The sequence below is a fragment of the Oryzias melastigma genome, linkage group LG16 (assembly GCF_002922805.2).
Source record: "Oryzias melastigma strain HK-1 linkage group LG16, ASM292280v2, whole genome shotgun sequence".
Lineage (NCBI taxonomy): Eukaryota > Metazoa > Chordata > Actinopteri > Beloniformes > Adrianichthyidae > Oryzias > Oryzias melastigma.
Genome location: NC_050527.1, coordinates 11,721,803 through 11,733,680, shown reverse-complemented (window position 1 = coordinate 11,733,680; position 11,878 = coordinate 11,721,803). Strand labels below are relative to the sequence as shown.

Below are 11,878 nucleotides of genomic sequence, written 5' to 3'. Positions count from 1 at the left end.
TATATATATATATATATATACATATATAAAGTAATTCAACTTTTATCTAAAAAACAGTTTATAGTCTATTTTTTTTAACTATTGTTTTTAAACTGTTAGTAATAAAGTAGTATTTTTCTACATTTACTTCAATTACTTATTTATTTGAGTAGTTTTATTTTTGAAATAACACTAATTTTGTTCAAAGGTTCTTAAATACTTTGATTTATGTATGTTAATCCAGCGTTTTGTCTTAGTGTTGCTGAAAAAATGATAAAAATGACTCAGTTATCCATGATTTGAAGTGTAAGTGAAGCTACGGCGTCAGCGGTGTCCTTAAGTAGCTTCTCATGGCTCCTCGCGGGTCATGTAAGGACATTTTGGCTGACAGCCGGGGTGAGAAGTGTTTACAGTCTTTTGTGTTGACGTTCTGCAGTCTGCACTTTGTGAGGAATATTAAACTACTATAACACCCTTATAGCTTAAAGCTAATGGTAAAAAATAGATTAAATTGTTTTAACGCTTAGTAAAAAAAAAAGAAATTGGGACTAGAAAAGTCGCCGAGGAATGACGTCAGTACGTATTTCATTGAATGATGACGCCGTTTGATTATTAAAAAAAAAAATCAGCCGTTTAAAAAATATCTGAGAATTGGGTCAGTGCACGCGGCGGGACGGACGGGTTCATAATGTCTACGCTCTGCTCCAGGTTTGACTTCTCGCATTTTCTCTCGCTAAGACGCGCCCCGGCGGTAAAATAACCTGTTCTGTCGAGGTGAGAGAGATGTCCACCAGCATCTGCAAACGAGAGCCGTTTTAGACCGGGTCGGACTAGGTTCTGGGGTACCAACCCTTACCTTTTTTTTTATTTTTTTTTATTGGAACGTTGACGCTAGAACCTCGGCTCCGAAGGCTTTTAGTTAGCTGAGAGACAGAGACGCCGACAGATGCCAAAGCTGAGAACCTGAAAGGCTGTTCGGTCGAGACCCAGGAAATCCCTGTCCTGCCTCGTCCCTTCAGCCTGGTAGCAGCACGCGCCTCACTAGTTCTTGTAAGTTTACCGCCGCGCGCGCCTGAACGACATGGCCCGGCTAACACTAGCTAGTAGTTGGTTTGCTTTAAATGTACGCCTGATGATGCGGACCCAGATGATGCATTTTCACCACATACTGCCAATAATAACACACTAGCTTACACCTCCACATGATGGAATTGCTAATTTAAACAACCTCACTGTGAGAAAAACAGTTTTTATTATTATTTTAGGTGATATAATGAGACTAAAAGAATACCTCTGATGTGTTTAAAGGGGATTGCCAGTTTGACAGTGCTTTCATTTTCAATACACAGATTATTTGCATAATAAAAGCTAATTATAACTGATGTTCTCAATAAATAGGGCATATTTGATTTAATATATCACTTTGGTGAATCAACTCCACACCACAAAGTCCTCCCACTCAGTTAATGTGTGAAATGTTCCTGTGCATGGAGGCTTAGGGTACTTCACTTGTGTGGGAGACCACCTTTTGGATGTGAATACGTCTCAGAACAAGATTTTTTTTTTATGAGTTGCTACCATAATTTTTTTAGATGATTAAAATCAGAGGGTGCTAAAGTTAAACTGCTATTACCCCACTTTTTTCCTTGCATTAGGTCTAAAGGGGTTGTTGATTAAATGCTGATTTACTTTTGTTATTACAGACATCTTTTTGTTCTGTTAATATTTTACAATTCTCATTTTTTTCTCTAATTGTTGTACAAACAAACTTAAGTTTGAATTTGACATCTTTTTAGGTATGGGATATAGTCTTATTTTAGGATGTAGGACATAGAAAAATACGTTTTTTGTGTCTACAGGGGGTTAACAAGAAAGATTGGTCCTCCTCCCACAGTGCAAAAATATATTTTTTGTGGGTTTTAAAGGTGTGAATGGTTTCTGTCTTTCTGTGACCCTATGATGGACTGTCCAGGGTGTTATCCCGCCTTTGCCCATCAGTAACTGGATAGGCTCCAGCAACCCTGTGACCCTGAACACGAATTAGTGGGTTTAAAAAATGGATGAATGGAAGCGTTTCTTTGTTTTGTCTTATTAACTGTATCTTGTTACCTCCCGAAAGTTTAGTTCTCACCAATTCATCAATTGTTAACATTGAGAGTCAAGGTTTAAAATATAAAAAATTTATAGCCTTATTAGTTGTTCTTTCTTATAAACTCTTAGCTCTAGATCTTTGTGAATAAGGAACCCACAGCATGTGAACCTCCACGGCCCTGCTGCAGTTCTCTTTCCTAAGGAGTACACAGTCTGACCATGTCAAGTCGCCGGAAATCCACCACACCATGCATGGTGCTGCCGTCTGATGTGTTGGAGCCGGAAATCGCAGAGGACAAAACAGATCGGGCGAAGGAGAAGGAGGCAAACGATGAAGACAAAGAGGAGACGGTGAAGGAAGGAAAAGAGCAAGGCTCAGCTGCAGAGGAGCTCGGTCAGGTTGTAGTGGTGGTTCCCACTCCACCTGCTGCAGGTAAGAAACACAAGCTCACAAACTTTACAAATCGGTGAAAGTGAAGTATAAAAAATTCATTGTGTCCCATCTGCAGATGAAGCCAGTGCCTCCGCTGTAGAATGCAATGAAGAGGCTGAATGTTCGTTGAGGAGCGGACCTGCAGATCCTCACGAGGATTCAAGTGGCGATTCGTCTCTCCAAGACCAGCAGAAGGATTCACCGGGGGAAGGAGGAGCAGACCCTGCAGCCGTGTCTGCCATTTCTCTCAGTAAAACTCCAATCATGAGACTGAGGACCAAATCTGAACCCAAGAGAATCGCTGTGTCCCTGAAGTCCGTCGATGAGATAGCGGAGGGTTTGGCGGCAGCAGATGAGAGAGAGCTGGGCGCAGAGCTAGAACCAATAGAAGCCCCTCTGGGACCAATGACACCCGTGGAAATGTTTCTGCACGACTCTGTGAAGTTTGGGGGAGGCAGCTTCCTTTACAGTCCACCATCAGAACAGCAGAGAAAATCGTCAGTGTTAAACCCCACAGTTGTGCCTGCTGGCCTGGCACAGGTAGAGTGCAAAGACCACTTTGTTCTAAGTTTTATTGTTTTCTGCAAAAGCAGATGTAGAAACCAATATGTGAAATGGCTTTCCATATTTTTAAATTATAAGCAGCTTCAAAACCCTTTGACTGTGCCACTCTGTTTTGGAAACAAAGTGTTCTCAGGAACAAGTTAAAGATTGTCAACACAGTAGCAGTTGTGTAACTGAACTACACCTTATAGCAGGAAGAAATTATGTAACTATCCTTACGTAGCATCAATCTTGATCCATTCTTTTCTTCCAGGTTCTTTCTGCATTTCAGGCCCAGCAAAGTGCAGCAGCAGCATCTCATCCTCAGCTACTGATTCCCGTTAGCAGCATCCCCTCCTACAGTGCGGCCATGGACACCAACCCCCTCCTCTGCAGCGCTTACAAGAAGTTTCCCTATCCATCCACGGCAGAAATCAGCAACCTGGCAGTACAGACACAGTTCACAGAGGAGCAGATAAAGGTTAGAACTTACAGACCTCCAATTTCTTCATGCAGCAGGTGTTCATTTGATTTCCCTTCTTAAGAATAATCCATGTTGTCATAACAGTCCGTATGGATGGATTATAGGGGAGGATGTCTAAACTGACTATATATGAAATGCTGTAAATTAGTGGTGTATTTCTACCCACCATCCCTTGTGGTTTTACTTTAAACATTGATATTTTTCATACATTCAAGATTTTAACATGTTCCTTTCTGTTTGATGAAGTATGAAAGTATCTCAGTTTGCCTTCATTTCCCTGTCTTGCTCAATCTCTGCACAGGTGTGGTTGTCAGCCCAACGACTGAAGCACGGCGTGAGCTGGACTCCGGAGGAGGTTGAGGAGGCCAGGAGGAAACAGTTTAACGGAACGGTCCACACCGTGCCTCAGACGATCACTGTCATACCTGCACACCAGCTGTCAGCCGCTGCCAACGGACTGCAGTCCATCCTGCAGACCTGCCAGATAGTTGGTCAACCCGGCCTCGTGTTCACACAGGTGAGAAAGTCAAATTGTTTATGTTTTTTAGGTTAAGGGAGCCTAACTCTGTCACTTAAAATGTAATTTATTAACTATATTTAACGGTGGAGATTTCAATTTTTTCTAACAAGTATCTAGTGTGAATGTGGTCCTTCTGAAATGCACATTTATCGGTTTGCTTCCCTGCAGGTTTGTCCAGGTGGACCTCTTCCAGTGACCAATCCTATCACCCTGACTGTGACGGGACTGCCCACTCAGTCCCAGAGCGCCATCAGATCTTGTCAGCCTTCTCCATCAAACAGCGAACTGAAACGGGCGACCACAATCCAGCCTCCATCTCTGTCTCCACAGGTTAGGGCTCGACTTTAATCTCACTTGTGGACTGTTTGGTTTTGACGAACAAGTTTATAATTTCTAGAATACATGGCCTTAACTTGTGGATAATCCTGTAACATCACGGCTTTTGCAGACATGTAATCATTTGCCCTTTTATCTTTCTGTAAGGAGGAATTTGGGTTAAATTTGGGATTGATGAATAACTTTTGACCAGTGAACAATTTATTATCCTCTCAGGAGAACTCGGCCCTCAGTGCTGACAACTTCAACATGCGACCTAAGAAATCCAAAGAACAGCTGGCAGAGCTGAAAGCCAGCTACATGAAAAACCACTTTGCGAGTGACACAGAAATTGCTCGATTGATGAAAATTACAAACCTGACAAAAGGTGAGATAAAAAAGTGGTTCAGTGACACCCGATACAACCAGCGCAACTCCAAGAACAGTCATGTCATTATTTTCCACGACGGAGGGCCCAGAGAAGGTAGCAGCTTTAGCAGTGCTGCCAACACCCCGATAGTCATCGACTCAAGTGATGAAACGCCCACATCTCCTCATCCTCCACACACTCCTCCTGTCAAGGAAAAAGAGACACGACCCAAAACATGGAACCCTTTTCCCGACTTCACTCTGCAGAAGTTTAAGGAGAAGACTCCGGAGCAGCTTGTTGTGCTGGAGGAGAGTTTCGAGAGAAGCAGCACTCCGACAGACGAGGAGCTGAGCCGACTCAGGACAGAGACGAAACTGACAAGAAGGGAGATTGACGCCTGGTTCAGCGAAAGGCGAAAAGTTCCGTCTGCAAGTTCTTCGTTCCCAGACTCAGAGAGAGGGAAGGTAGAGGCGGACGGTACAGAAGAAGCAGATTCATACTCACCTTCTGCTTCCTCATCTCGAAAGGATACCCAAACTCTGCCAGGAAGTCGCAACAAGAGGCTGCCTGGCTACAGCAAGAAAGACATAAGAGATAAAACTAAAAAGACTCCGGAGCAGCTCCATATTCTGAAATGTGCCTTTGTGCGGACCCAGTGGCCCACCCCGGAGGAGTACGACCAGCTGTCGGAGGAGAGCGGCCTTCCCCGACCCTACATCGTCAGCTGGTTTGGCGACTCGCGGTACTCCTGGAAAAACGGAAACCTGAAGTGGTTCTTTCAGTACCAAAGCGGCGGCGTGGAGAGGCCGAGCGGCGGGAGTGGCGGTAAACTGGGAGGGGGTCGCAAAAGACGCGGACGAAACCGTGGTTGGGGGCGATCCCGAAGCAGGAAGCAGCCAAAGAGATCCAGCTACTCAAGTGCAGATTATAATAAGTGTCCACCGTCTAAGAAATTCAAGACCGGGAAGGACATTTTAAAGGATTACTACTTGAAACACCACTTTCTCAATGAGCAGGATCTGGATGAGCTCGTCACGAAGACCAACATGAGCTACGAACAGGTATTTAGATCATAAAATTACACTTTAGAAGTCCACTCATTGAAACGTATTGGAGTAATTAGCATTTTAAACTTTTCTGCTCTTTTTGTCAACTGCAAGATTGTTTTTCACTCACCTATCTATCCATTACAGGGCTCTAGAGTGTGACCAATTTAGTTGCACATGCAACTGGATTTTTCAGTGGTCACCTAAAAGATAATCATGGTTGCCCTGGTGTGCCCAGTCAGTTTGTGGGGAAAAAAACCACTATAGAGCCCAGTTCAACAAACTTTTGCACTGGTGCACCTAAAAAAGAAGTTAGGTGCACCAGTGCAAAAAATAACTCTGGAGCCCTGCATCAAAACTCATTTCAACATATATAGTTTCAATCTACATGTGTAAATGACATTTTATCTTCTCCTTCCTAGCATTCAGATTTCTTTTGTGCTTCACTTAAATTTTGATACTTTTTCTTGTTCTCAGATCTCTGATCTGAAAATAAAACTCTCGGCTTTTACAGCTTTATACTACAATTTTTTGCCTAGTTATCTTTAAAAAGAATAACGAAAGTCTAAATTTATAGTTTTTATTTTATTTTATTGGATTTTGAGAGTATCTGCAATTACTGATGCTGGTTATTTTTAGGTTTGTGTGAATGCTTCAGGAAACTGAAACTCGAGCTCTCACAGACAACCACACTTCCTGCCAGTAAAGATGCAGAAACTAAAATCTATTTGTTGTATCATTCTAGAAAGATTTGATCAGTGTTTTAAATGCTCTAATAAAATAGATCTGTTTTTTAACAAAATTTTGAGTTTTAGTTCATAATTAAACACCAAATGTGCCAAATGTTGATCTGAAGTTGTAGGTCTTTTATCTTTAAATTAGTACATTTTTTCATGTCTTGACACACAAAAGCTACGATTTTTAAACATAAAACATATATTTTACATCATTTTAGAAGGAGATGAAAACGTGCATGAATGTTCTTGTTATTTCTCCAAACCTCTGAAGTCCGGTTCACACATATTCCTGTCTCAAAAGGTGAGGGAGTGGTTCGCCGAGGTCCAGAAACGCCTGGACACGGGCTCAGACCCCTTCCAGGAGCTGCCCACGGGGAGAGCGGGCGGAGACAAAAGAGGGGAGCTTGGCGAAACGTCAACGCCCTCCGAGGAGCAGACAAGCCCGGGGATGGGAGACGAAGATGATGACGATGATGCTGAAGAGGACGACGGCGAGGACACGGATGACAGTGAGGTTTGGGAGCCGTCACGTAGCGTCAAGAAGTCCTTGTCCGTTTCTGAAGACTAGTGAGAGTGGAAGGCAGGTTGGAACTTGAATGTTACAAGAGGAGATCTGCATTGATTAATGCTGGAAGACTTTTAGCTAAACCAAGTGGGTTTTATTTCCTTCTTAATATGCTCGATTGTCACCTTAAATTTCTTAATTTTATTGTTTTTTTAACTATTGTGATTAATGTCAGTGTGACTAAATAAGTGGACTGTTAGCTTTAGCTCACTCTTTCAGTACTTTTACTAAAAGTTAGTTCTAAAGCAACTATTACACAAAGTGTTGTGAAAGTTCACCAATCACAGTCTTTAAGATGAGCTGAGGACAAACAACAAACATCTTCAGATCAAATATTGACCCCAAACTATATCATCACTCTGAAGAGGTGATGGATCCTGTGAGGCGTTTACTGTCGGTCTTCTCCTCAGATTTACCTGTCTTGCTGGATTAAGCCTGAAAAGGTGTGGTTATTTATGTGTTTGTGTTAGGAGTGTTCTAATGTTACAAGAACAAGTTGAGATTCTAAAGAAATGAATGTCTCACCACGTGTTCTGAAAGAAACCACTGAAAAAAGTACTTTAAAAAGTGATGAGCGCGTCACCGTTTGACACCCCTGCTGAGCAGCGTCCACAAGGACGACGTCAAGCATCTGTTTGTGGATGTTTCTTGTTTTATGTTTGTTTCTAGCACCTTTAAAATTGATCTCAAGTGCCAGATAATTAGAATCGGAAGATTTTTGAACTTTTTTTTAAATGTGAAATACAGAGGCCTACGATTGTGATAATTTGTGCTTTTAAGGAGCAATGTGAACCCTGGTCACCCCTCTGTAATATTATAGATTTCTAAATGGTCTGATTTGATTATGCACAGATACTGTCCTGAATACATGATGTGCCACTCTGATCTCCTGCAGATTTAATGATTATAAACCTGTTGTGCCAAAGCACTGCATAATAGCTGGTGTCTACTGTTTGATGGGCAGTTTCCACAAAAATAATGCACAGACCAGTATTGTTTAAAACTCTCCAGCTGCAGATAAAAAATGTTCCTGAATTAATCCCCTTGTTGTTTAAAGCATTTCAAATTAAAATGCAATCAATTATGCACTGAAAAACTAAAATCATATGAAGCACCTCAATCTAAAACAAAAATGCACTTTGTCCACTTTTAAAATGGAGTGGAATAAATCCTGATTAGCCACCTTACTCTCATTAAACCATGAAATGGCTCTGAGAGACCAAAACACACTGAACCATTGTTTGGCCTTTTTTTAAACTTAATTGTCAATGGATGTTTATTGAAAATAACAATCTGTTGTACAAATTTCATCATTTTTAGCCCCATTATTAACAAAAAGCTGCTCTTTTAATTAACTATATTAGACTTGATCTTTTCCTTAAGTTAAATGACTGGAATTTGTCTTTGCTCTTGTTTTATGACATGAATGGTACAGCACCTTCCCAAAACAAATTTCTGTAAATGATACCAATGCCTTGTCTCTTAGAATTGCTTGCAACAACAACTGCAGACATGCTTTTATAGTTAGGATCTTCAAAAGATGGCCTAGAAAACTGGAGATGATCAAGGTGTGGTAAAGAAACGGCGTGGCCGTAGCAGGAAGTCTTCCATTGGACGCCCTGTTTGTGTTTTCCTCACAGATCACTGCTATAAGGTGACAGACAACAGACTGACCGCTGTCTCATTTATTGTTCCCTCCTATAGTCAGAGACTGTGTTAAAGCCTTATCTTTGAACCTGCAAGTGTGCATGGCGTGTCCCTCTTTAAGGTGGACTTTCTCCATTTTTGATAATCATTTTTTTTTTTAATAGTTGTCCAAATTAAACTGTGACTCCAGAACAAGTTGTGTTTTCTGATATAAAAAGATGCCTACATACTGAAGTTGCTTACTTTTCTAGATCCTTAAAAACACCTCGCTGGTCCAGATAATCCTGTATTTTCTCACTAGGCTCTTATCAGCCATTTGCCACAATTTTGTTTAAATAAACCTTTTACAAACGTTTTTTTTTTAGGACCTGAAGGTGTGAAATGTACATTTCCTCTCGTATTAACTAGAGCCTGTTCACAAATTAACAGCTTTATGATGTGTCATGTTTGTCATAATGCTGCATGCAATAACCAAGACAAGCAACAGCTCCTTCTGTTTGTACTATACTGTATGTGAAGTTGTTGTTTTTGGGGCTGAACTACGTCCAAAGCTTTAATTGTGCTGGTTATAGTTTATTACTTAAGTCAAAATTTGCCAAGTTTTAGTTTGTTTTCCTTGATGTTTTTGACTTTTCGAGACACGTTTCAAGTACCATTACTGCCTGGGTCAAACAGCTTTCTGTAATAAGGTGAAACTGTTGAAGAAAGTCACTAATCAGTCAACTGCCAGCATTTTACGCCCTTTTATAAGCTTTTCATTCTTGGTATTAACTGAGTAGTTTAGCTCTAAGAATAGGCTCTGTGCTTCTAAGCATCATGCTCCGGCTCTTTTATTCTGTGCCCTTTTTTACACAACACTTGGCCTGTTCAGAATACATGTTCTATCTATGTAAAATTGTGTCATTGCAGCTGCTCCATAGATTAGACTTTGATAGAATTCTGTCAGTGTTTCCCAATGGCTTTTTGGTGACTTGAATGGAAAAAATATACAATCACAACTCAGAGAAAAATACAAGTTCCTTATTAGTTTGTCTCACTGAACTATTTTTAAAAATTTGGGCAACAACACATCATGTAAACTTTAATAATGGTGTCTGTTAATTTTGTCACAAACACCAGCATTTTTTTTAAATCATGAAGGAAGGTTAAGTCCTGAAAAATGTATAAAGGATCCAAATACTTAAACATAAACATGTAATTTCTGTTTTAATCGAGTTGTGATTCTATATTCAAAAGTTGTAATGTAAACTAGTTTATATTGTGGAGTTGAGCTAAGAGCAAAAAAAAGAAACATTGTGTGGTCATCAGTGGATTGTGTGCAGTCCGGCTGTCCTCGTCTGAAGGAGAAAGTACAGCGTCTGTCAAGTTTTTACATATCAGTTCAAAAAATGTTCCAGCTTCTAAATACAATCTCTGATTAATACCAAATTATGTTAGGGAAACCTTACCGTTTCTCTAAAACATTTTGTTTGATTTTCTGTCATTAATTAGACAGAAAAAATGGACAAAAATCGAGTTGATCATTCTTAAACTCGCCACACAATCAAACTGTACACTTTTGGTACTTGGCTAAAAAAAGAAAAAAATCATGCTTCTTCATCTCAAACCCTTTAGATTTCTCTTTGCAAATTTAACTTTGGAGTTCCTGACAAAATGTTTTAGAAAAGACATAGAAAGGATGAGTCGGTTAAAAGAAATCCCAGCAAAGATTCTTTCATTTTGTTGTCCTGAAACATAAAGACTAAAGTTAAAGAAATAAATTCCTTCACTGCAGCAAATAACCCGAAAGACTTTCAAAATCCATGAGAGAATGGTTTTATGATTTCAATTTAAAATTGCAGATTCTGCATTTGACTTTAACAAAGAGAAACAAATCTGATTTTTTTTCAGGCTTCATTTAAATTCAACCCATTTCCCTCTAAATCTTGACTTGTAAATGTTAGCTACAAAGTTGTTGTGCTTTTTCCTTTCTTTTGCTTTCATATGTACGCTTTGCCACAGTCCTATGGTGCTCTTCACTTATTCCCCATATTTACATAGGTAGTAGGGTGGAAGTTTTATACAGATTCAAATGTTTTCCTCATTTGTCAAACTTATGCATAAACAAAATTCATTTTAAAAATGGGATGTGACAATTTTTTTTCTTATTTCTTTTTGATTGTTTTTGTTTTTTGTGCTGTTTGCTGCCCTCTCCCCCCAAACGATGTTTAGTATCAGTTATTTTTCTTCGATTCTTGTACATTTTCCTTTTTTTCTGTCTCCAGTCAGCTGTTACAATTAGTTCCAAAGATGTATTTTAGAAAAACATAAGCTCAAATGATCTTAAAAGTTTTTGTTTTATATAATCTGTTAGATACATTTTGACTTTAACAAGCCTTTTTTTAGGACATGGGTTGAATTATTTAATTGTGCTCCACCATGAAGTGTTACAAAAGACGACGTCAGCCAAGTTCATGATCAAGCATCCCAACAAAACAGTTGAAACATGGTGTTGCTCTTTGTCTGTGTCCACTGTACATCTGAAGTTTCTTAGTATCTGTCTGACTGTTTGAAAAGGCGGGATTAAAGCATGTGTTAGATGTTTCTGCAGTATTGGTTTAGAAAGCAGTCAGTGTTGATTCAACTCCCCCAGCTGTTGTTTGGCTTTATTTCTAACTTGATTTAGAAAAGTTAGAGATTTTTTACTTGTTTGAGGACAATTCCCAATAAATTTTGATCAAGCGATGCGCACTTGTACAAAACAACTGTGTTTTGTCTATAATAAACCCTTTGAAAAACACACTTGTCTGATTGCCAGTTGTTGAAAACATTCAGGTCATTATAGTATATTTAAAACCAAATTTAAATTAATAATTAGTTATATAAATTTAAATTGTAACTTACGTTAGTTATACAATGCTGAATAAAAAACTTTTAATAAAGCTTCACAATCATACAAGTCTATACAAATTGTTTATGGAGTAAATAAATAACATTAAATCTGGTTTTCCTCTAAAGATACTTCTCAGTCTTACTTGCATTTTTTAATCTACTACATTTTAGCTCGGAATGAAAATACCTAAATGTCAGATCAGATATCTGATTCTTGTTCACAACAAATGACACAAACACATCAAGAGCACAACAAGCACAATTTCGTACTTAGATG

General features: G+C 39.4%; 1 protein-coding gene across 3 annotated transcripts; it reads left to right on the top strand.

The window, feature by feature from the left end:
* The first annotated feature begins 209 nt into the window (after positions 1-209).
* Positions 210-11,509, top strand: LOC112143520 (zinc fingers and homeoboxes protein 1). 3 transcript variants are annotated; one of them, XM_024267559.2, is made up of 8 exons: positions 210-375; positions 2,200-2,503; positions 2,580-3,043; positions 3,321-3,527; positions 3,832-4,047; positions 4,219-4,380; positions 4,603-5,796; positions 6,820-11,509. In XM_024267559.2, the coding sequence occupies exons 2-8, from the start codon at positions 2,290-2,292 to the stop codon at positions 7,084-7,086; spliced, it is 2,724 nt and encodes a 907-aa protein (XP_024123327.1). In that variant the 5' UTR covers positions 210-375; positions 2,200-2,289; the 3' UTR covers positions 7,087-11,509. The 3 variants fall into 3 exon arrangements, with proteins under 3 accessions (XP_024123327.1, XP_024123326.1, XP_024123325.1); XM_024267558.2 differs by having other exon boundaries at positions 210-687; XM_024267557.2 differs by having other exon boundaries at positions 210-1,029.
* The last annotated feature ends 369 nt before the right edge of the window (positions 11,510-11,878 follow it).